At 41.5% G+C, this 22,205-nt stretch overlaps 2 protein-coding genes across 4 annotated transcripts in view; one reads left to right on the forward strand and one right to left on the reverse strand.

The window, feature by feature from the left end:
- Positions 1 to 14,543, forward strand: part of myh11a (myosin, heavy chain 11a, smooth muscle) — a 29,721-nt gene extending 15,178 nt beyond the window's left edge. For 2 of the 3 annotated variants that reach the window (XM_080029464.1, XM_080029462.1), the window contains 34 exons: positions 163 to 261; positions 608 to 751; positions 864 to 959; positions 1,168 to 1,286; positions 1,466 to 1,618; positions 1,747 to 1,920; positions 2,066 to 2,239; positions 2,387 to 2,501; positions 2,913 to 3,106; positions 3,443 to 3,564; positions 3,684 to 3,753; positions 3,873 to 4,033; positions 4,252 to 4,360; positions 4,520 to 4,651; positions 4,866 to 5,072; positions 5,194 to 5,331; positions 5,905 to 6,028; positions 6,144 to 6,315; positions 6,455 to 6,667; positions 6,930 to 7,074; positions 7,498 to 7,704; positions 7,822 to 7,926; positions 8,078 to 8,230; positions 8,406 to 8,654; positions 9,034 to 9,246; positions 9,393 to 9,605; positions 9,702 to 9,863; positions 10,497 to 10,625; positions 10,711 to 10,799; positions 11,274 to 11,397; positions 11,482 to 11,690; positions 11,808 to 11,916; positions 12,048 to 12,220; positions 13,535 to 14,543. In XM_080029464.1, coding sequence (XP_079885590.1) covers positions 163 to 261; positions 608 to 751; positions 864 to 959; positions 1,168 to 1,286; positions 1,466 to 1,618; positions 1,747 to 1,920; positions 2,066 to 2,239; positions 2,387 to 2,501; positions 2,913 to 3,106; positions 3,443 to 3,564; positions 3,684 to 3,753; positions 3,873 to 4,033; positions 4,252 to 4,360; positions 4,520 to 4,651; positions 4,866 to 5,072; positions 5,194 to 5,331; positions 5,905 to 6,028; positions 6,144 to 6,315; positions 6,455 to 6,667; positions 6,930 to 7,074; positions 7,498 to 7,704; positions 7,822 to 7,926; positions 8,078 to 8,230; positions 8,406 to 8,654; positions 9,034 to 9,246; positions 9,393 to 9,605; positions 9,702 to 9,863; positions 10,497 to 10,625; positions 10,711 to 10,799; positions 11,274 to 11,397; positions 11,482 to 11,690; positions 11,808 to 11,916; positions 12,048 to 12,220; positions 13,535 to 13,664 — 5,126 coding nt within the window. In that variant the 3' untranslated portion in view covers positions 13,665 to 14,543. Of the gene's footprint in view, positions 1 to 162; positions 262 to 607; positions 752 to 863; positions 960 to 1,167; positions 1,287 to 1,465; positions 1,619 to 1,746; positions 1,921 to 2,065; positions 2,240 to 2,386; positions 2,502 to 2,912; positions 3,107 to 3,442; positions 3,565 to 3,683; positions 3,754 to 3,872; positions 4,034 to 4,251; positions 4,361 to 4,519; positions 4,652 to 4,865; positions 5,073 to 5,193; positions 5,332 to 5,904; positions 6,029 to 6,143; positions 6,316 to 6,454; positions 6,668 to 6,929; positions 7,075 to 7,497; positions 7,705 to 7,821; positions 7,927 to 8,077; positions 8,231 to 8,405; positions 8,655 to 9,033; positions 9,247 to 9,392; positions 9,606 to 9,701; positions 9,864 to 10,496; positions 10,626 to 10,710; positions 10,800 to 11,273; positions 11,398 to 11,481; positions 11,691 to 11,807; positions 11,917 to 12,047; positions 12,221 to 13,044; positions 13,078 to 13,534 lie in introns of all 3 variants that reach the window. The other variant, XM_080029463.1, reaches the window with a different exon arrangement.
- A 51-nt stretch (positions 14,544 to 14,594) lies between these two features.
- nde1 (nudE neurodevelopment protein 1) lies at positions 14,595 to 20,561 on the reverse strand. The gene is made up of 9 exons (XM_080029465.1): positions 20,434 to 20,561; positions 19,962 to 20,075; positions 19,667 to 19,820; positions 19,160 to 19,308; positions 17,988 to 18,124; positions 17,094 to 17,270; positions 16,901 to 16,986; positions 16,642 to 16,796; positions 14,595 to 16,122 (listed from the first exon to the last, which is right to left on the reverse strand). Exons 2-9 carry the CDS (start codon positions 20,045 to 20,047, stop codon positions 16,029 to 16,031), a joined length of 1,038 nt encoding a protein of 345 aa, XP_079885591.1. The 5' UTR covers positions 20,048 to 20,075; positions 20,434 to 20,561; the 3' UTR covers positions 14,595 to 16,028.
- Positions 20,562 to 22,205: the final 1,644 nt, after the last annotated feature.

A 22,205-nucleotide genomic window follows, 5' to 3' on the forward strand; every position in this document is an offset into this window, starting at 1 on the left:
CTTATTCACATAATTGCGGTTACAGATAGAACTAGAATTGATTTGAAATAAAGGCATTAAACTTGGATCTTGGTTTGGGGTTTGAACAGAGGTTTACATGCTGAACCCTCCTGAGAGCACAGCTTGGGTATATATATTTTCTTTAACAGCTGAAACTCTCAGACCTGCTGGAGAAGTCTCGCTGCATCAGACAAGCAAAGACAGAAAGAGCTTTTCACATCTTCTACTACATGATTGCCGGCGTCCAGGGCAAACAGCGTGGTGAGTGTATAGTAAATATAGTTATTTTTACTCTTCCATGATGTAAGTAGTTGTTTATCCTGGTGAAGGGTTACTGCAAGTTAATTCACCATATGTGGCACATCATCACTGGCAGGGCCTCACAATTCTCAACTCAAAACTTACAAAGAAAAATGCATTGGTTTCAGTTTGACTAATATTCATTTGATTGGTCTTTTTGTAAGGTCATCAAGTTGTAGAATTTCCATAGTGGTGCATGTAATCCTGCTACTGATGTTAATGATAATTAAGTTCAAGCTGAGATATTGATATGCTATGAGAATACTGTAAGTCTCAAATAGCTCAATGGTGTGTGTTGTGTTTTCAGAGGAGCTTCTCCTGGAGCCCTTCAGTAATTATCGTTTCCTGAGTTCGGGCCACGTTCAGATCCCCAGCCAACAAGACGATGAGTTGTATGAAGAGACCATGGAGGCCATGAACATCATGGGTCTCACCGACGAGGAAAGATTGGGTATCAGTGATAACTCTTACTCTGCTTGGCAAAGATTAGGAAAGGCTGCTTGGACAGGGATTAGGTAAGGTGCCACTGCGGTTCCTCTTAACTGCTCTAAATCTTGTTTCAGATATCCTGAAGGTGTGCTCCACAGTCATGCACCTGGGTAACATTGAGTTCAAGAAAGAGAGAAACCAGGAGCAAGCCACTATGCCAGATAACACCGGTAAGATGTCACAACTTCTCACCATTAGAAGACCTCTTACCATGTGGTTCTCACTTCTTCCAATTTCACAATAGAAAATGCACTTCTTATCTACAACTTCATTTTATCTACAGCAGTGAAACCAACATTCAATAAACCAAAAAAGAATAAAAAACACATACTTGTGTTGAGTGTAACGACATCTGTCTTCTTCTTTCTCTCTCTCTAGCGGCCCAGAAGGTGTGTCACCTGCAGGGCATCAATGTGACAGACTTTACCCGGGCCATGCTCACCCCTCGAATCAAAGTGGGCAGGGAGGTGGTGCAGAAGGCCCAGACCAAAGAGCAGGTGAGATAATGATATGTCAAACCACTGTGTGGGACCAACACTCCCTGAGTTTCCATGAGCTTCATCATTCTCAACCCTAATGAGATATTTCCTTTGTGTGTGTGTGTGTGTGTGTGTGTGTGTGTGTGTGTGTGTGTGTGTGTGTGTGTGTGTGTGTGTGTGTGAATGTGTATCTCTAGGCTGACTTTGCCGTTGAAGCCTTGGCTAAAGCTGTGTTTGAGCGTCTGTTCCGCTGGATCCTGGGAAGAGTCAACAAGGCCCTGGACAAGACCAAACGCCAGGGATCCACCTTCCTGGGAATCCTCGACATTGCCGGCTTTGAGATCTTTGAGGTATGGACATTTGAATCACCGATGAGTCCAAAAGCAATAAGCTGTTGTGTAGAATATCAAACATAAAGTACTTGATGTTCACATATGCCACTATATGTATCTTCAGTTCTGTTTCTCGGTTGTTGCAGGACAACTCCTTTGAGCAGCTGTGTATCAACTACACCAACGAGAGGCTGCAGCAGCTCTTCAACCACACCATGTTCATCCTGGAGCAGGAGGAGTACCAGAGGGAGGGCATCGAGTGGAACTTCATTGACTTTGGTCTAGACTTGCAGCCCTGCATTGAGCTCATTGAAAGACCGGTGAGTGGCCTTTGAGACAAGAGGCGCACAATCTAATTTAAATCCACTTATTCATTGGTCAAGCCAAGGACGTTCTCCTGCCCAGTGCAGGCGTTTGTGATTCAGTATGACTTTCAGTCAAACTTAGTAATCATATTCTCTGCAGAACAACCCCCCAGGCATCCTGGCCCTGTTGGACGAGGAGTGCTGGTTCCCCAAAGCCACAGATGTGTCCTTTGTGGAGAAACTCATGAACACACAAGGGAACCATATTAAATTCTCCAAACCTAAACAGCTTAAAAGCAAAACAGAGTTTGCTGTCCTTCATTATGCTGGGAAGGTGAGTTTAATATGATAAAATCATGATATTATATTGAACTTTACTTGAACTAATAGTTTTGGTACATGATACAAATAATATTGCTTGTAAAAAAAAAGGTTTATTTCAGTGAAGCTAAACTGACTTTTCATTTTGTTTTGTTTGTAGGTGGACTATAACGCCGCAGCCTGGCTGACAAAGAACATGGACCCTCTAAATGACAACGTCACAACACTGCTCGGCACTTCATCCAGCCAGTTTGTGCAGGACCTATGGAAAGATGGTAAGATGTCTGGTTTTGACTAACAATTTTTCATCAGTGAGAATCGGGTACAACCATTTTGAATATTATTTCCTACAAAAACTTGTATTAGGAACACGTTGAAATACTTCATGATTAAACTTAGGATGTCAGTGCATTGATACTCAAAATTCATATCGTGTTTGAATGAAATGTTATTAAATCTCATATTGGAGTTAAAGCCCCCATCTCTAGGGTTTAAACATTTCTGACTTTAGTGAAATATTTTGCTAATGTTAAAAAAAATATTCTTTTTACAGAGAAGTTGTCAACAATGGGGCTTTAAATGTACCATAGGAACCAAACACATTATATCCAGCATACTCTGATCATTTAAAGTTGCATGAACACGCTGATTTTCCTTTCAATGTGATGATGCGTGGTTTATTTCAGGGGACAGAGTGGTGGGTCTTGACACATTAGCCAAGATGACAGACACCTCCATGCCGAGTGGCTCAAAGACCAAGAAGGGGATGTTCCGCACTGTGGGACAGCTCTACAAGGAGTCTCTGTCCAAACTGATGACCACACTCCACAACACCCAGCCCAACTTCGTCAGATGCATCATCCCCAACCACGAGAAAAGGGTAAAGAAAAATGCAATTTCATGAACACTAGTATATCTTATGGAAATGTTCCTTTCAAGATGAACTGTACAAAACATGGTGAGGAAAAATAAAGCATCTTAGATGGTAAAATAACTTATTTAAGCGGACATATTGCTTTAAAGGAGGGCAGCTTTCGCTTGTTTAAATATGTTGGCCCCTGTAATGGACTGGTGATCTACCCAGGGTGCACTTAACCAGTTCAGATATGGATGTGTGTTCTAAAAGACTAATAAATAAAAGAAAATCTCTGTTTTCTGTTGCCACATGGCCCAATCAAACTGATAAAAAGCCCAATTCAAATGATCTTCTCCTCAGGCAGGAAAGCTTGATGCTTTCCTGGTCCTGGATCAGCTGAAGTGTAACGGTGTGTTGGAGGGGATCAGGATCTGCCGACAAGGATTCCCCAACAGAATCGTCTTCCAGGAGTTCCGCCAGCGGTGAGTGGGATCTGAGGAGACTCACTCATTTACAAAGTGCTACTAGAGTTGATAATGTTTCTGTTATCCTTTTCTCACCATAACGCATAATATCTCTCTGTCTCTTTTCTGTCTAATAGTTATGAGATCCTGGCTGCCAGCGCTATCCCAAAAGGTTTCATGGATGGCAAACAAGCATGCTGCCTCATGGTAAACACATCAATTCAAAATTCACATCCACTCACTGATCCTTAAAATTCACGTTTGTTTGGATGTTTTCATACCCTCTGTGAGCCTCTGTTTTTCTCACTGATCTCCTGTCTGTGTAGATCAAGCATCTAGACTTGGACCCCAACCTGTACAGGATCGGACAGAGTAAGATATTCTTCCGCACAGGAGTGCTGGCCCAGCTGGAGGAGGAGAGAGATCTAAAGATCACTGTGGTCATCATTGCTTTCCAGTCCCAGGCTAGAGGCTTCCTGGCCAGAAGGTATGAATACATAAGTCTCCTCTTACAAATTCAATTCTGTTGTCTTTGATGCAGTATTCACAATTTCAGTATATATAATAATATCTTATCTTTTAGTGGCCCTTTTAATCTTTCAATTAAAGGAGTCTTTTGAGGGGGTCAGAGTTAGAAAATAGAAAATAGAACAATTTGTTTTATATTATACAGGATTTATTGTTTTCACTGTTGTATGTTTAAAGGGCATTTGCCAAGAGGCAACAGCAACTCACTGCCATGAAAGTGATCCAGAGGAACTGTGCTGCCTACCTCAAACTTAGAAACTGGCAGTGGTGGAGGCTCTTCACAAAGGTCAGTGACTTGTAGTAATATAACAAAATAATTGTTCAATCTTGTATTTTATGCTTTGACTAAAATATCAAATCTAGTCTCAAAAGAAGTTATTTGTGTACTTTTGTAAATAACAAACTTAGCCTCATACAGTATTACCTTAACCCCCCTGAACCACAGGTCAAGCCTCTGCTGCAAGTGACCCGACAGGAGGAGGTGTTGACTCTGAAGGAGGACGAGTTGATAAAGGCCAAAGAACTCGCTACAAAGGTTGAATCTGAGCTGAAGGAGATCAACTTGAAACACACATCGGTAAAGGACCAATTCTTCAACAATGACACAAACACATTGCTAAACTTTTAGCTTTCCCCTGATGCCATAGCCATTTAAAATGTTGTTGAAGTGAGCATTTCATGTCCTTTTTCAATGTCTATTTAATACCTGAATGAAACCAATTAGATAAGCTTCTATCTAATATGGAATCTACTGAGAAAAAACCCTGAACCCAATAGTTTTTGTCCGTCAGGTTTTGGAGGAGAGGAACGCACTGCAGGAGCAGCTTCAGGCAGAGACAGAGCTGTATGCCGAGGCCGAGGAGATGAGGGTTCGTCTGGGAGCTAAGAAGCAGGAGCTGGAGGAGATCCTCCATGAAATGGAGGCCAGACTGGATGAAGAGGAAGAACGGGCTCAGGGGCTGTTATTGGATAAGAAGAAGATGCAACAGCAGATGCAGGTTCGAAAAATCGCTTCCTGGTTAATACATTATTGATTCTTATTGCTGTTCAATGCTTCCACTCCTTTGATAATGTGACAAAATAGCAGCAGAAACTGAAGCCACAGTATTCTGTACGCAGGAATTGGAAGAACATTTGGAGGAGGAGGAGGACGGTCGTCAAAAGCTGCAGCTAGAGAAGGTCACCTGTGAAGGGAAGATCAAAAAGCTGGAGGACGACGTCCTGGTGATGGAGGACCACAACAACAAGCTGATGAAGGTTCAGTATTGATGAAGAGCATTTATCAGAGAGGCCCCTATATTGTTCAGGCACTTATTAAGACAGTGTATGTTTGAAATAAAGTATGGTAATTGTATTTCGGGAAATTATATATAAGGTGCTACAGCAAATATTAGGATATAACAATTATTTGGTGCTCTATTTATGTAAATTAGATAAGGAAAATGTTATTGCAAGAAACATACATATATTATGTGTAAACAATGGCTAACAATCTTGGAGTCTTTTTAATGGAAAAATTGAAACACAAACTGAGACTTCAAGAAGCACAATTAGACAGAAAATGGACTCAAAATGAAGTCATTGGACTGGAACTATAATCAAAAGATAAATTAATCTACAAGGCTGTAGTTATACTTATGAAGGCACCTCCCAAGCAGGTTTTCTTTCTTTAATTTTTTTCTGGACCTGCCAGCTTTTGTATATAGAGTTGTTATTATGCTGTTGCAACCTGCATGGTAATGTCCCAAAAATTTAGCTAATAAAGATTAGCGTGGGGGAAAATAAACTAAAAAGACGATTTCGGCAAATGACCTGTCCTGTGGTTTGTAGGAGAGGAAGCTGATGGAGGAGAGGATTGCAGACTTTAGCTCCAACCTGGCAGAGGAAGAGGAGAAGTCAAAGAACCTCACCAAGCTCAAAAACAAACATGAGTCTATGATCTCTGAACTAGAGGGTAATTATCTGTTACAACGATTGTCACTACGCCTTTAACACCATTACCGATGTCCCTGTCAGAGCGGTACTCGTAAACATTTTGGCCAATTGTTATCTCTCCGCTGTACTTATAGTTCGCCTGAAAAAGGAAGAGAAGGGCCGTCAGGAGCTGGATAAGGCCAAGCGTAAGCTGGAAGCGGAGTCCAATGACATGGCTGAGCAGATAGCCGACCTGCAGGCCCAGATCGCTGAGCTCAAAGCCCAGCTCGCCAAGAAGGAAGAGGAGCTACAGAACGCCCTGGCCAGGTAAAGCTCTGACATGTTATCACATTATAGAACTTTTAGATTTGTATACTTCATCAACTTTTAACTTATTGGATGCTCTTTCTATCATATATTTTGTCGCTAACAAATATCCTCCTGGATGCCCCCTTCTTCCTCCCAGGTTAGAAGATGAGACAGCTCAGAAGAACAACGCTCTGAAGAAGATCAGAGAGCTTGAAGGACACATCTCTGACCTGCAGGAGGACCTGGACTCTGAGCGCTCTGCCAGGAACAAGGCAGAGAAGTTCAAACGGGACCTCGGGGAGGAGCTGGAGGCCCTCAAGTCAGAGCTAGAGGACACCTTGGACACCACTGCCACACAGCAGGACCTAAGGTGGGTTATACAATACTGCAAATAAGTCTTCAATGGGTATTTATAAAGTTGTTTCTGTATTTTAGAGAGTATGAAATGAATGAGATAACCAACACAGCAACAAACATAAAAAAGGCCCTTGCTCTTAGAATGCTGGTTTACAAGTTTATAAAACAGAGTAGATAGCTATGTTGTATTGTGAAATATGATGTGTGATTGTGTTGTGAAAAATCTACAATAAATATATTGTGAAAAAAATATGACGTTTGATCCTTTCATCCAGGGCCAAACGTGAGCAGGAGGTGAACCTGCTGAAGAAAGCCATCGAGGATGAGAACCGGACCCACGAGGCCCAGGTCCACGAGATGAGACAGAAACACACCCAGGTTGCGGAGGAGCTCACGGAGCAGCTGGAGCAGTCCAAACGAGTAGGCCTGCGTCATTTCATACATTGTTACAAATGCTCAGGTTTCATTTTGTTTTAAGGCGAGACACTTCAGTGGATAAAGGTAAAAAAAATAAAAATGTAAGATATCGTCATGAAATTTTGCCATTTGATTACTTACATTAATACATTTATCTTTTATATCACACGTTTTTTTCTCAGAAATGTTGAAATAAATATGAACATTTGGCCATATATAATTAAGTTCATATTTGCATCTTTTTGAAGATAACTATATAATATAAAATAAAGATGTAATATAAAGCCAGAGAAAACATTTCTTTTATTTATACCAGTATGAGGGAAGACATGTTATGGAAGCAAATAAGCCAAAAATCTCAAAATTGACAAGTGCTTGAAAAACTAAACAGGATATTGATATTGTATTTCTCTCTTTTGTGCTCAGGTGAAGTCTACCCTGGAGAAGGCTAAACAAGCTCTGGAGAAGGAGACGTCAGAATTGACCATGGAGGTGCGCTCACTTTGCCAGGCCAAACAGGACGGGGAAAACAAGAGGAAGAAGTTGGAAGGTCAGGTGACAGATCTGCAGTCACGCTTCACCGACAGCGAGAAGCAGAAGGCCGAGCTGGGGGAGCGCTGCTCTAAAATCACTGTAAGGGAGAAGTTACATCAGTACTGGGGATTCCTAAAAATTGTACATTTTTAAAAGCTGCCATCCTTATGTGCTGCAAATGTAAATCCAAGAAACCTCATCCTTGTCTTCATACAGGTTGAACTGGATAGTGTGACAAACCTACTGAATGAAGCAGAGGGCAAGAACATCAAACTGAGCAAAGACGTTAGCAGCCTTACCTCCCAACTCCAAGACTCACAGGTAACTGTTTTAGAGCTGTAACACTATATGTTATAATCCCAATCCAGTCTGCATGTAACCCTTCTATTCTATCGCAATTGGATATAATGCTCACTAACAATACGTCAGAATAAGTAGTGACCTTTGACCTGGTGTGCTGCTGCTTCTACAGGAACTGCTGGCAGAGGAGACACGTCAGAAACTGCAGTTCTCTACAAAGCTGCGGCAAGCAGAAGATGACAAGAACAGCTTGCAGGAGCAGCTTGAAGAGGAGATGGAGGCCAAGAGGAATGTGGAGAGACACGTGTCCACCCTCAACATACAGGTCAGAGTTCAAACTACAGGTCCCTAATTTACGAAGTTGGTTGTGAAATCCCAAATAAAATATCCTGGGGGGGAGTATTAAGAATAGACATTAGAGGGTGAACAAACCTCAAAATAAAAGCTAGATTTATTGTCTTCATATTAAGCACCTCAACAGAGTCTTATTCTGTCCACAGTTGTCAGATTCCAAGAAAAAGCTTGATGAAATGGCGGGCAACATTGAGCTGCTGGAAGAAGGCAAGAAACGTCTGCAGAGAGATTTGGAGGCAGCCAACACCCAGTTTGAGGAGAAGGCGTCTGCGTATGACAAGCTGGAGAAGACCAAGAACCGTCTGCAGCAGGAGCTGGAGGACACACTGATGGACCTGGACAACCAGAGACAGAATGTGTCCAACCTGGAGAAGAAGCAGAAGAAGTTTGACCAGGTCAAATAAGTCAGAAAACCGTTAACATTAAGAGATATTTATATGTTTTGTTTACCTTTATTTGTACAGGTAATCTCATAGAGGCACAGGGTCTCATTCTCAAGAGAGACTTGTTTGGGACTATGCAACACAACAACACAAACAGTTACTGCAAACAGACAGATTGTACTTATAGTTCTATTATAAATGAATAAATTTAAATAATTTTCCTACAGACTGATAACTCATTATATATAACATTTTGATTAATTACACATTCAAATCTTAAAATGACTCTAATTACTACTATCCAACAATAATCCTCTGCACAACTGGTTACATTACTTTCACATTACGCCCTAAACTTTATAAATATTGTTCTGTCCTCTCTGGTCTCCAGATGCTGGCAGAAGAGAAGAGTATCTCAAGCAAATATGCCGACGAGAGAGACCGTGCTGAAGCCGAAGCCAGAGACAAGGAGACCAAAGCTCTGTCTCTGGCGCGAGCTCTGGATGAAGCCCAGTGCTCCAGAGAGGAGCTGGAGAGGGCCAACAAGGCCCTCAAGATGGAGATGGAGGACCTGGTCAGCTCCAAGGACGACGTGGGAAAAAGTGTAAGTGCTGCTGGAGCATCGTTTCGTTCAACACATCACATGAGACGGCCTGAAGATTTTTAGGATGAAAGTCCATGGTTTTGACTTCTTTATGCTATTGACAAACCAACATATTGAAGTTCATTTTGGCAATGTGTTGATGGCAGGTCCACGAGCTGGAGAAGTCCAAGCGTGGCCTGGAGGCTCAGGTGGATGAGATGAAGACCCAGCTGGAGGAACTAGAAGACGAGCTGCAGGCGGCTGAGGATGCCAAGCTGCGTCTGGAGGTCAACATGCAGGCCCTGAAGGCCCAGTTTGACAGGGACCTCGTGGGACGAGATGAGATGGGAGAGGAGAAGAAGAGACAGCTTGTCAAGCAGGTGAAAGATCTGATCCATCTAAATCTGTGATCAGATCCAGAATGTGTTAACCAATGCATCAGTGATCTAAGCAATGAGGCATCTTCTCGCCTGCAGGTCCGCGAGCTGGAGACAGAGTTGGAGGATGAACGTAAGCAGAGGGCCCTGGCCACAGCAGCCAAGAAGAAGCTTGAGACAGACATGAAAGACATGGAGGGACAGATCGAGACGGCCAGTAAGGGACGAGACGAAGCCATCAAACAGCTCCGCAAGCTCCAGGTGAGCGGGAATAGATACCATCATGAAACTTGCCAGTGGATAACTTATATCAAATCATAAATTGAATACATTTGAATTGCAATCTTTTCAGAAATGTTTGATTAAATATACAAATTAGGCTGAATTTAACTAATTATGTGCAAATGTGCATCCTTTTAAAACCTCAAAATCTAAATCTTTGATAAAGCCAGAGTTAAAATCTTTATTTCATACTTACAACTTATTAGTGAACAAAACCTTTACAGAACAGGTTTTGAATACCCCCTGTTTTCATTTTATAGATAAAAAAGAATATGTATAGGCCTTACAAATTTATTTAGGCCATATTTTCAAGAACAAAATGTATCATAAATCAGACACACAAAATGACCAGTGCTTGAAAAAAAAGTGAAAGAGTATGTTATTATCTTTTACCTTTAAAGTTCATGTTACAGGCTTGACATGAGGATAATACCATCACATGGAATTATGCAATAGGAGAAAAATGAGGAGCAAAACATGAGTTTGACTGGTCCGTTTCTGTGCTGGAAACTCATAAATGTGATGATTTTAGGCGTACTGCATCAACAGGCAGGTCAAAACTCTGGCTTATAAGTACTCTAAATATAACATGTAAGAGCAATCCTCCACCAGGGCCAGATGAAGGACTTCCAGAGGGAGTTGGAAGACGCCCGTGCTGCCAGAGAGGAGGTGCTGACTACTGCAAAGGAGAGCGAGAAGAAGGCCAAGAGTCTGGAGGCTGAGCTCATGCAGCTACAGGAGGTAAGACGTGATTCCTAACGAGTCAGATTTTCTTGTTTGACATCAGAGGGTTGAAGTAAACGATTCCTCTCCGATATGTTTCTAGGACCTGGCTGCAGCTGAGAGGGCAAGGAAGCAGGCCGAGTCTGAAAGAGACGAGCTGTCTGATGAGCTGGCCAGCAACTCCTCCGGAAAGTAGGTGGAGGTTTCACTCTGCTGCAATTTACTTTTTGAAATGCAGAAACCCAAATTACGTGTTTGTTTGCTGCTTTGATCCTTTTGCTAGGCTTACTCAAGTATTTTAATAGACTAGGTGTCAATTTCTATTTCTCTTTTTAGATTTCTTAGGTTTTTTACAGTTTTAACTTGACGAAGGTCAAGTATCTATCTATTCACTTGTCTACTGTATATATCTATCCATCTATCCAACCACCTATCTATCTATCTATCTATCTATCTATCTATCTATCTATCTATCTATCTATCTATCTATCTATCTATCTATCTATCTATCTATCTATCTATCTATCTATCTATCTATCTATCTATCTATCTATCTATCTATCTCTCTCTCTCTCTCTCTATCTATCTATCTATCTATCTATCTATCCATCCATCCATCCATCCATCCATCCATCCATCCATCCATCCATCCATCCTTGTGTGCAGGTCGGCCTTGGCGGATGAGAAACGCCGCCTGGAAGCTAAGATCTCACAGATGGAGGAGGAGCTGGAGGAAGAGCAGAGCAACATGGAGATCATCAATGACAGGCTGAGGAAGAGCACACAGCAGGTGACCTGGATGCTAGCAGCCACTGAGTTGGTAAAGGTCTTAAAGAGTTGCATTGTCCTCATCCCTCTGTTTGCATGTGCACAGGTGGATCAGCTGAACAATGAGCTGCAAGCCGAGCGCACCACCTCCCAGAAGAACGAGAGCGCACGGCAGCAGATGGAGCGCCAGAACAAGGAGCTGAAGGCCAAGCTCCAGGAGATGGAGAACCAGGTCAAGTCCAAGTTCAAGTCCTCCATCACCGCCTTGGAGACTAAAGTGGCACAGCTGGAGGAGCAGCTGGAGCAGGAGAGCAGGTCGGGGACAGAGAAAAACTTTATTAACTTGTTTTTCACCTGAGAAAAGTTCTCTAGAGTTATATCAGTTATACTTCTGTAGTGGATTCCTTCCTGAACTTGTTTGTCCTTTCTCAGGGAGAAGCAGGCAGCTGCGAAGGGTATTCGCCAGAAGGATAAGAAGCTCAAGGACCTGCTGATGCAGGTGGAAGACGAAAGGAAACAGGCAGAGCAGTACAAAGACCAGGTACTCATGCTCAAACACATGCACATTTCTCGTGTGCACAGAGTCAATAAAAATACTGCAAATTAATGGTAACTTGGGATGGACCATCAAAAGAGTACTGAGTTTGCATATTTCCTCTGTTCGCCCACCAGGCAGAGAAGTCAAATACCCGCATGAAGCAGCTGAAGAGGCAGCTAGAAGAGTCAGAGGAGGAGTCCCAGAGAGCCACAGCCGCCCGCAGGAAGCTGCAGCGAGAGCTGGATGAAGCCACCGAGTCCAACGACTCCATGAGCCGCGAGGTCAACTCTCTCAAGAGCAAACTCAGGTAGAAACTCAAGTGACTGTCTGCCTTTCTGTCTCTCTAGCCCCTTTCACACATGCACTGTGACTCGGAAATGACCCAGAGTTAGCGCAGGTGAGCTGTAAGCATGGACACAAATGTCAGGGTTATTCTACCTGGATTTAGCGCGGCCATTACCCTGGTAACCTCCTAGTACTAAATCGGGTCGAGAGCGGGGGTTGGGAATATCAATATCACGTTACCTTAAAAAGCAAATGTCATTTCAAACAAAGACACCGATGAAAATGTCTGCAAACTGGAGGGACTAAGAGATCGTCGCAGAAGTCCAGGCACTGCTCCTCGCTCAAATTAACTGGAGCATTTCTAGCATGTCTGAACAAGTCCACACGCACTATCTCTTGACACAGTATCTATATCACAGTCTATGGGTCAGATTCTTGGGATATTTTCTTGAGTTCATGTGTGAAAGAGGCTAATGTCTGTCTTTCCTCTTGGCTGGGTGGAGTGTTGTGTGTTTCTCTAGTCTCACTTAACTTTTTATTTTCTGTAACGCTTGAACAGGACACAGATGCTTTAGTAAGAAAAGTAATTGGTAACTGGCTTATGGTAAATAGTCACTATGTGGAAGATGTCTGTATATGAGAATATATGAATATTCTGAGTCTTTACACACACAAATAAATCAACTCAAATGGTGCCCACTGTTTCCAGGTCACCTACATTTGAGTAGTAAAGGGAACATTGGCACTACAGTCACCAACAGAGGGTTTTAAACGCATTATTTAATGCATTTGGTATGTCGGCCTTACTGAGCACAAGCAAAACAATGGTGTCCATCTCTATTCCAGAGGCAACCCTGAACCCAAGGAGTAACACAGCAGGTACCTCTGCGCCTAAAAGTGAACTTACCATAACTTTTCATTCCCCTCATTGCACATTCCTAATACTGTCATTTCTTTCATTTAGCTTAACTGAGAGAAATATGGCTCATCAGATTTCCTAGAAAATATCAAAATATTAGGTAGCAAATAAGTGACTTTTCTATTACACCCATTTCCAACTGGTGGCCACATTTCTCTCTGTGCTTGGTTTATTTGCAATAAACCAAACTCATTCTCCTCAAGCCAGGAGTCAAATGAGTTACAAAGATAACCAGCGGGCTTCAGCTGTAACCAAAGCACAGCCTGTAACATACTGCGTTTCATCAACACCCGAGTGGTTTTCAAACAAACCTTAACTGCCTGGGAAAAGCTTCACATACCAAACTCCCTCTCACTATTTTGGATATCTTTCTTTGTATCTCTGTCTTGTGTGTGTATATCTCTGTGGCATTTGTAGGCGTGGAAACGAGCCGTCCTTCAGCAGCGCACCTCGGCGTATGGGCGGAGGCCGGAGGGTGGTCGACGATGCCTCAGAAGAGGAGGGCGACTCCCAAAGCGACTTCAATGGAACCAAATCTTCTGAGTGAAGGATGTCACAGAACCAGATATCAGAAATACCTGCCACTCAAACAGAGAATGGTTTCAAAGCCTGTTCTGCTATCTATTTTGCCATATCACTTCGATTTTATATTTTCCTCTGCCATTTTCAATAGTGTACTGAACTATCTACTTGTCTCAGAGCACCTTTTCTTAACAAAAACTAATCAGGACTTGATATTAACTAGGGAAACGGTTTTGATGGCTCTGCTGATGTGTGATATGCTGTTCTTTTTATTTGACACTGTTTTGTGCTGCACTCAATGTTGGATCCTTTCTTATTCAAGGTTTTGTACACATAGCTGGGTGCCTCTAATTACCATGTTAACCTGCCAGCAAAGCCTTGGTCTCCTTAGAACTGCAGAGACATAAGTAAAGCTATAGATCTGTGACTATTATCAGCTACTGTCGTCCTCTTGCCTGTGACTGCTGTTAAGTGTTTCATAGCAGCACTGAAGTGATGTAACAGATTGGATATGTAGAGACATATTTCTATACTCAGTCTGCATCCACTCAGTGCTGCTGTTTGTACCCCCAACAAGTATTTAGCTGTTAAACATTTTCATTTGCTCACCAATTTATATTATTTGCACCTTTCTTGGGCCCAGATATGTTTAGAGTTATTTACTAAAGCCCAGTAATGTCTGAATGTTTAAGTCAAGGTAACACTTTCAATAAATTCACACCAATCAATCCAGTTATCAGTTTTGGGCTATAAGCAACACATGCATCCAAATTGTTCTGGATTCACTGTAAATCACCTGAAACCAACTCATTGTCAATTGATCATGTTATATGTATTCAACTCATGTTTACATGACACCAACCTTTTCTATTAATTGTTGAACCACCTGCACAAGAAATAAAGATATTTAAAAAAACAAATACAATTATAACTTTGATTTTCTCCTTTTAATGTATTCCCGTCTTGGTCAGTAACTTCACAGTCCAATCAGGAGCATCCCAACAGACCATTGTTCTCATCTGTTCACGTCAATAGAAAAACTGCAAACCAACAGGATAAAAGTTGGGTATAGTACCTCAGGCACATACAGCTTGAAGATCAAATACAGAAGCAGTTGCAGAGGTGCTGCAAACAAACATCCAGCCAGTACATAGTGGTCGTGGATCACAATGACTGTTAACTCGTGTTAGTTCAAGGAAGGTTAAACAGCACAGCAATTCCTACACACACAGTAGGCTAAACTGCAGCATAGGATGACTGCTCGCCTTTTAGATATGATATTTATTGTAATATTTTTAAACATTTCAGGGACAAAGGTGTCATATTAAATCACTTTACTTCAGAATATTCACAATATCTCTTCCTAAAAGGCAGGAGAAGAGAATTCAATATACCTACACAAATATACTTTGAACTGTGCTTATCTCTGACCTGTTAAATATTATTGCTTGGTATTCCCCCACCCCCTATGGAGCTCTCACACCTATAAGGGATTTATTACTGTACATTCAGTAGTAAACATTTGCCAATCTAACTTCCAAAGTCAACTTATCAGTCATTGGTTACACTAGATCATAAATCTGCAGCGGTACAAATCTCATTTAAGAGTCAGTAAACGTATTCTTCACATTCGTAAGCCTCGCTTACCAGAGAGAATAATTCATTCGGCTAAAACAAGTCTGTGCAATGGCAGGAAGGAGGTGATAGAACGGAGCTGTGTCCAACTGAGAAATGTGAGATCAATCTAACCTGACAGTCTCATTTCTAGAAGGCTGGCAGCATGAGAAATGGATGACCCATTTAATTTCATTGAACTGGTACAGCAAAGCAAGCCCTACAAAAATTCCTTACCCATTACTTTTATTCATACGTTTGTTAGGTTTTCATCTATCAAAGCTTTGGTTTGGACATACAATATTTGTATGATTGGAACCTCCGGGTTCTTGATCCCTTTGTCAGGGTCACATCCAATGAATGTAACATCTTATTTATTTGGAAGTGCTGCAACTTAAACCACCCTAATTGTGTTTTGCTGGGCGCGGTAATGTTTCAAGTGCCTTTGTGTTCGACCCACCATAGAATGCAGATCAATTTTCTCCAGTGTCAAAGATACAGAAGAAGAGATAAAATGTTAGCAGAGGGTATTTGTTCCTCGGTTTAACACAAGCAGTCGCACCGCTTCCTATGATGGATATGGTGTGATACTAGCCTGAGGCAGCAAAAGTCTGTGTGCTGAACAAAGTGGAGCAAGGAGAGAGGCTTTCCTCTTCAAATAGTTTGTGAGGGGCACGATGCCACAAGGGAAGACAGCTCAGTTCAAAGTCCCATAGTTGTATTCATTAAGGAGGGAGAGAGCAGGAGGTCAGTGTTTCAGGTTTATTGACGGAGGCTATAGCAGGATCTTGACCCCTCCCTGCGGAGACTGGGCGCCCTGGGAGACTCCTCTCGGAGGAGCTGGTCCAAACTCTAACCGCTTCACTAAACTGCAAGAAAAGATGAAGCACAGACACTCATGAGCAAACTGGCGATCAAAAAATGAAAATACTTCCCAATGTTTTTTCTCTTAGCTGACAGATCATTCCTTAACGGTCACATATTATACTTATTTTTAGGTTCAAAATTGTCATTTGGGTTTCTATTAGAATCACCTCTTTTCAGCCTCTGTTTGAAATGCTCAGTTAATGAGCCGCTCCCTTTAAGCCCCGCCTTCCAAAAAGGTGGAGGTGGAGAAAAAGGGAGACGTTTGTTTTTTCTCATACTTTGGCACTCTATAGTCACACCCGGTACGCATATTAATGGTTCAAACCATGAAAAAGTTGATTTTGCATAGTAGGTGACCTTTAAAATATAGAACGTATATAAAAATATAAATATAGCTGCACGTTAAAAACAAGGACAAAGATCAATTGGACTAACCAGAAAAACATACCTCTGTGTAATATTTAAACAAGATTTCTTCCACATGCTACATTTTATACTGTCTGTTTGCTGTTTTCCCTCACCTTTCATACTGGGGAGGGGGGCTCATGGTAGAAGCTTGGACCTCACCGCCTCCTCCTAAACCAGACGGACTACCAGGGCCGGCCTTAAGTGCTGGTCTGGTGTCAGATGTTTCGTACACAAATTCCCGACACGACGCCAATTTTGACTCCAGATTCTGGCAGGGATTTCAAAAAAGTAGTCAGTCAGATGATGCATTGAAAAAAAAGACCAACGTGTTTGGTTGTGAATATATGTATAACATTTATTTAAATGCCTTACTCCAACTTTTCGCAGCAGCTCCCCTACAATGTTGAGTGCAGATATTCTAGCAGACGTAGTGAGGGGCGTCCCCGTTAGACCATCGCCTACAAAAACAAAACAGATTATAGCAGGTAAACACACTGTATGTTGATTCATAGTTGGTATACTCAGGGCCACTGTAGTAAAAAAAAAAAAAATCTGTGTTATTTACCTCGCCGGATACTGGAGGCAGGGGGCGTGGCAAACGAGCTGATAGGTTTGGAGGGTGTGACGGGGATGGACGGGTTACCGGCTGCGAGGCACGGCAGGTCTGGTCGGTCCGTGTCTTTGCCCAGGCTGCTGGAAGGCCGCCTGTCCTTGTGACGTACAGCCAGCTCCTGACGAAGGTCTGACACAAACAGGTCACACAGGTATAGTCAGCTAAATTCAAACCCCATATATTATACCGTATATAGAACAACATCCATTACGTTCCATATAGCATAGAAAGGAAAGAGACTTGAAACGACCACAGATAATCCATCAAGTCATGTCAGCTTTGTGGTAATCACATGCCTAGCTAAAAAAAAAAATCGATTGATTTCATTGTGAATAACATGACCACTAAACAGTAATGCAAGTGTTCTGTAAGACAACATCAGCCAACATGTCAAAAACAGCCAAGAAAGAGAAACCTGCAAATTCCGAACTCGTGTTGATGTCATTTTCAACAAATGCTCAAAACACAAATTCACTAATAAAAGCAGAACTATATTAAATGTGATGGATTACCACGCACAGCAAGGTTTAAGTTAATGTTCAATTACATTTTCTCATGTGTAAAATATATGAAAAACAGACGCTGTCTGGAAGATGAGAAAGGTACGCTTGATCAATATTGAATGAAGTCAAACATGAAAAGGAGAAAAACTAATATATCCATTAAAACCCTTCTAATGAGCTACGGGACATGACATCGGATGCAGGAAGAATGGACAGGACCTAAATACACACAGGATTTGGAAAATGTATCCAGCTATCAAAATTCACTGAGTTGACACAAGTATCAGCACAGCAGCTCTTGTAAACTTGAGACGCTGCAGTGAGGGAAGGTTTGTGCGTTTACCTCTGGATTCATCTTTCAGCCTCTGTACAGACTCCAGCAGATTCTCTTTCTCGTCCAACTCGCTCTCAAGGAATGCGTTCCTCTCAATGACGTGGTTCATCCGCTGCTCAAAGTCCTCTAGAGACATGATGGTAGCCCTGGGACAAGCAAAGAGGACGGACCACAGAGTTAACAATTATGTGCATTCTTTTTTTTTAGTTTATAGTATCTAGTGTTTTCACACTGATGATGGCGTTTCCTCAGCGCAGTCTCCATCCTGTTTTTAATGAATTTCTTATTGTCAAAAATATTATTGCTTTGGGAATGGATGGGTGGGAGGGGGGATTATTTTTATATGTGTGAATATATCTGGGTGTGTAGTGGGAGGGGGGGGGGTTGTATTATTGTATTAAGCACTTTGTGTTACATTTCCTTGTATGAATAGTGCTATATAAATAAAGTTTGATTGATTGATTGATTAGGTTGGGCTGTAATACGGTGATACTGTATGTCAGGATATTTAAAAATAGCAACAGTATTCCTTTAATCACCTTCATGAAAAAGTCTGTTGTGTAATACAATGAGCACGTTTATAATAAAAGCCTTAAGAGTGTGTCTGTGTCCGGCAGCACCAATGCCTGTGTTTTTTATATGCTATAAAAAGATGACAGAACTCCAGTCAAAAAAGGACAAAGCTATTTAGATGCTCTCATACTCACACATCACATCAGCTTCCTCTCAGAAAGTATAATTAGAAAGAAAAGATGGCATGCGCAAAATGGTTGGCCCCCAAAAAGATCTTCACTGTGTGTATTGCATCTTAAATATATGAATGCAGTCTAAAATACTTTGCAAGTACATGACATGCAGCCATTTAGTTTTTTTTACTTCATTGTACGTTTTATTGAGGTACATTGGGATGTGTTCAAGAGCTGTTCAGTATGTGTATTTGACCAAAGTAACTTCATTATGATTAGTTCAATGTAATCTTTAATACTAACGGTAAGAAAAATACAGAAATACGTTGTACCAGGGAATGATTTGGGTAAGGTTTAAAATATCAAAAATGTGATACCGCCTAATCCTAATGTACATAATGCAGATATCGGCCTTGTGTGCTACAGTCTATAACTCTGTGAGTGTATGTGATCAAGTCATTTGATTATGACATAAGAACTCTCTTCGACACTGACCTTTTGGTCCTCTCCAGGTCATCATTGGCCTGCTCCAGCTCCCTGATGTACTTCTGCAGGTGATCTCTCACTGCTCTGGTTTGTGTCAAGTCTTCCTCCATGGTTGAGATGTGCCTAAAAGCTTCAGAATGCTGTGTCTCGAATTTCTCCTGCAAAAAAAAAGCACACAGAATCACAAAACTTATTTCGAATGTTCTTGTTCTACTTGTCCCATACAACCTCTGAGCAATCAGGGCTTATTTAGCACAATCCTGCATTCACTACTTTGATAATAACATCCTCTTCCCCACTGACCACTGAACAAAAATAGCAGTCAGCTGCCTGAGAGCTAGGAGGCAGGGGAAATTATATATTGAATTTGGGTTTGTCAAAGGATTTATGAATGTGCGGTTGTTTCTCTGTCTGATGTTAGGATCAGTGACAACCTCTGCATCACCATAGACACTACCTGAAGCACCTGTCATGCTCTGTAGAGGCCAGGGCCTAAGTTTAATCAAGGTACTCCACCTTTAAGTTTTCTAGTTCCATTCGTAGTCGACTGTTGTCTGAAAGCAGCTCTTTGTTTCGCCCCTCACACTGCTTCAGCTCGGTTTCCAGTTCAGCTTCATAGTCTCGACTCATCTGCTGAAACTCCTGCAGCTCTTCCTGAGCCTCGTCGGCCCTGTGGACAAGACAACCATTACCACAGAGAATCATTCACTCTCTATGACGTATAATGCTATGATGTGTCATTATTTAGGTAGCCTATTAAATAATACCTAAGGAGCAGTGTTCGCACAATGGGACTGTATAATAGTATTACCTTTGCTGATGTCTATTAGCCTGCTCCTTCCAGAACCCCAACTCCTCCCCTAGGGATGCAAACTTGTGTACCGTTGGCTCTACCATGTCTGCTGCTTTGTGTCAGGAGACCTCACTGTAAAACAGAGAATAGCATTAAACACTGTCCTCAATAGAGCACTGGCATCCTTAGCACACAACTGTTACGGCTAGCGAAGGCTAACTATGTTTGCTAGCGTTAATATACAACGTCATACGGCTGAGAAAAGTAAAAACTGAATTACAACTCAGAATTATGTTTCTGCATTCGTTCATGCAATTCCGAAAACATAAGGAGAAGAAGTGGGCGCTTAAGCTACTATTTACAGCTAACATCGGTTTGAGAGAGTGCATAGCATTGCTAATCTTTTAAGCTAAGCTAATAGCTTGCTTAGCGACTTCCCCTGGTTTCTTTTTTATCCCAACACATTAAAAGCAAATACTAACAGACCCACCTGCATATACGGGGACGTTCAAAACATGCTAAATGTACGAGAATTTGTTTTAATTGAGGCCAGATGTCCCAGATTTGTGCAACACACGTATTGTGATTGCTTAAACTAATCTCTCAGTACGTTGGAACGCCGCACTAACCATCCATAGGTCCATGCAACCAACCGAATACAAACCAAGCCCCGCTTCTCGGACGCCATTGGACAATAGGGATGACGTTGAGAGACTATTGACCAATCATATTATTCAAAGAACTTGTAGCCGCCGGAGGCGTAGCCCCTAAAGCCTAAAACCAGTTATTCCAACAAAGTCAAATAAATTATGTAGCCTATCCACCACTGAGCGTTTTACCGGTATTCATCTTTTATATAGCCTATCTATGGTATTCACGCAAGACTGTGGAAGTGAAAAGTTTGTGAGGTGTCGCTTATGTTTTTCACCACATTTACAAACGTAGAAAAGACACATACATAAAGCAATGCACCTATGACATCTCCAAACAAACAATAAGAACTCTAAACTAAAACTGAACTTCATATAGCCAATAAGTAGTAGCCTAGGCTTTTACATGGCAGTTATTTGAATGATTTACTAATGTACAGAAGTTAATAGTTTTTCGCTCACAATATATGACAATGAGAGTGTTTTAATAGGCTACTGCATAGGCATATGCCTACTGTGTAGGCCTACTACTGCAACAAGACACATTTTACAATAACTTTCCTGCACTGGGCATATTGGGAATTGCTAATGTCTTGTGCGAAAAACACTGTTAAGTGCTGCCTGTAGGATATTCAGGTTACTTAAGGTATGCATGATTTATGCGATTGTTAAATTAGATTGTTCCTTGAAACAACAACTAGTATGCATTTAATTGTTTTTCACACTCCTTGAATATCAACTTATCATACCCAGTAAGTCTATGGATGGAAAACTGCTATTATAATGTGAATATGTGGTTCTTACCATGATTTGATATATTCCTGTTAAATATTGAACTATTTATTATATTTCATATAATGGTTGGGAATGAAATGAAATACCCCATAATGATTGAGAAAAACATTCTTTTATTGTATAAGGCCCCAATTATAGCCTGAAACTTACTTTCCACTTGCACAAACAATCTATTACCTGCTGTTCACAGCACATTTTAGCACAAATAATCACATGCTTTTAAGTCCAGACAATGTGTCTTCTGTTGTCTTTTTGTACCAAAGTCATGTTTATTTTACACTTATTTTGGAACATCAATCACTAAATCTTCTTATTACCCCGCCTCAACCCTTAAATACGTTTTTAACCATTCAACGTTCAGAACGTTCTGTTATTCTAACATAAATGGCAGGAAGTAGGCTCAGGCACCTGAAACAGATATCAGTCTGAGGAACATGGCTTATGTTGTAAGTTAAGATTGGAAGGCATTTAAGATCCTGAGAGAAGTAGCATGTAGAAAAAAAGAGAGAAACAGGAATTTAAAGGTGCTGTAAGCGGAATGGTTCTTTTAGCTAACTTCCTGTCAGTTACTGCAGTTAGCAGTCCCCTCGCTCGTCCCTTCGTCACCACATTAATGCACTGCGGTCTTCAAGCAGTGAGTTATCTAGCATCCTCTCAGATCCATAAGTGTGATAAAACATGATAAAAACCATCAAAACAGACATTGGGAAGGATTTTTACCTGTTCCGCCATTGTAGGCACATAAACATTCACCCATCTGTCGCTCTGGTGTGCACCGGCAGTGAGACCATGAGTGAGAAGGGTGTCGGTTTGTAGC

The sequence above is a fragment of the Ammodytes marinus genome (assembly GCF_949987685.1).
Source record: "Ammodytes marinus genome assembly, chromosome: 6".
In the NCBI taxonomy this organism is placed as follows: Eukaryota; Metazoa; Chordata; class Actinopteri; order Uranoscopiformes; family Ammodytidae; genus Ammodytes; species Ammodytes marinus.

Bases quoted from the DNA above. Each gene is read 5' to 3' on its own strand.
- nde1 (XM_080029465.1), bottom strand. From the start codon at position 20,047: ATGGTAGAGCCAACGGTACACAAGTTTGCATCCCTAGGGGAGGAGTTG. The intron at 19,309-19,666 runs GTGGAGTACCTT...TTTTTTTTGCAG, and splicing joins TGGAACTAGAAAACTTAAAG to GAGAAATTCGAGACACAGCA. The intron at 16,123-16,641 runs GTGAGGGAAAAC...CTTTTCTTGCAG, and splicing joins CCCCCTCCCCAGTATGAAAG to TTTAGTGAAGCGGTTAGAGT.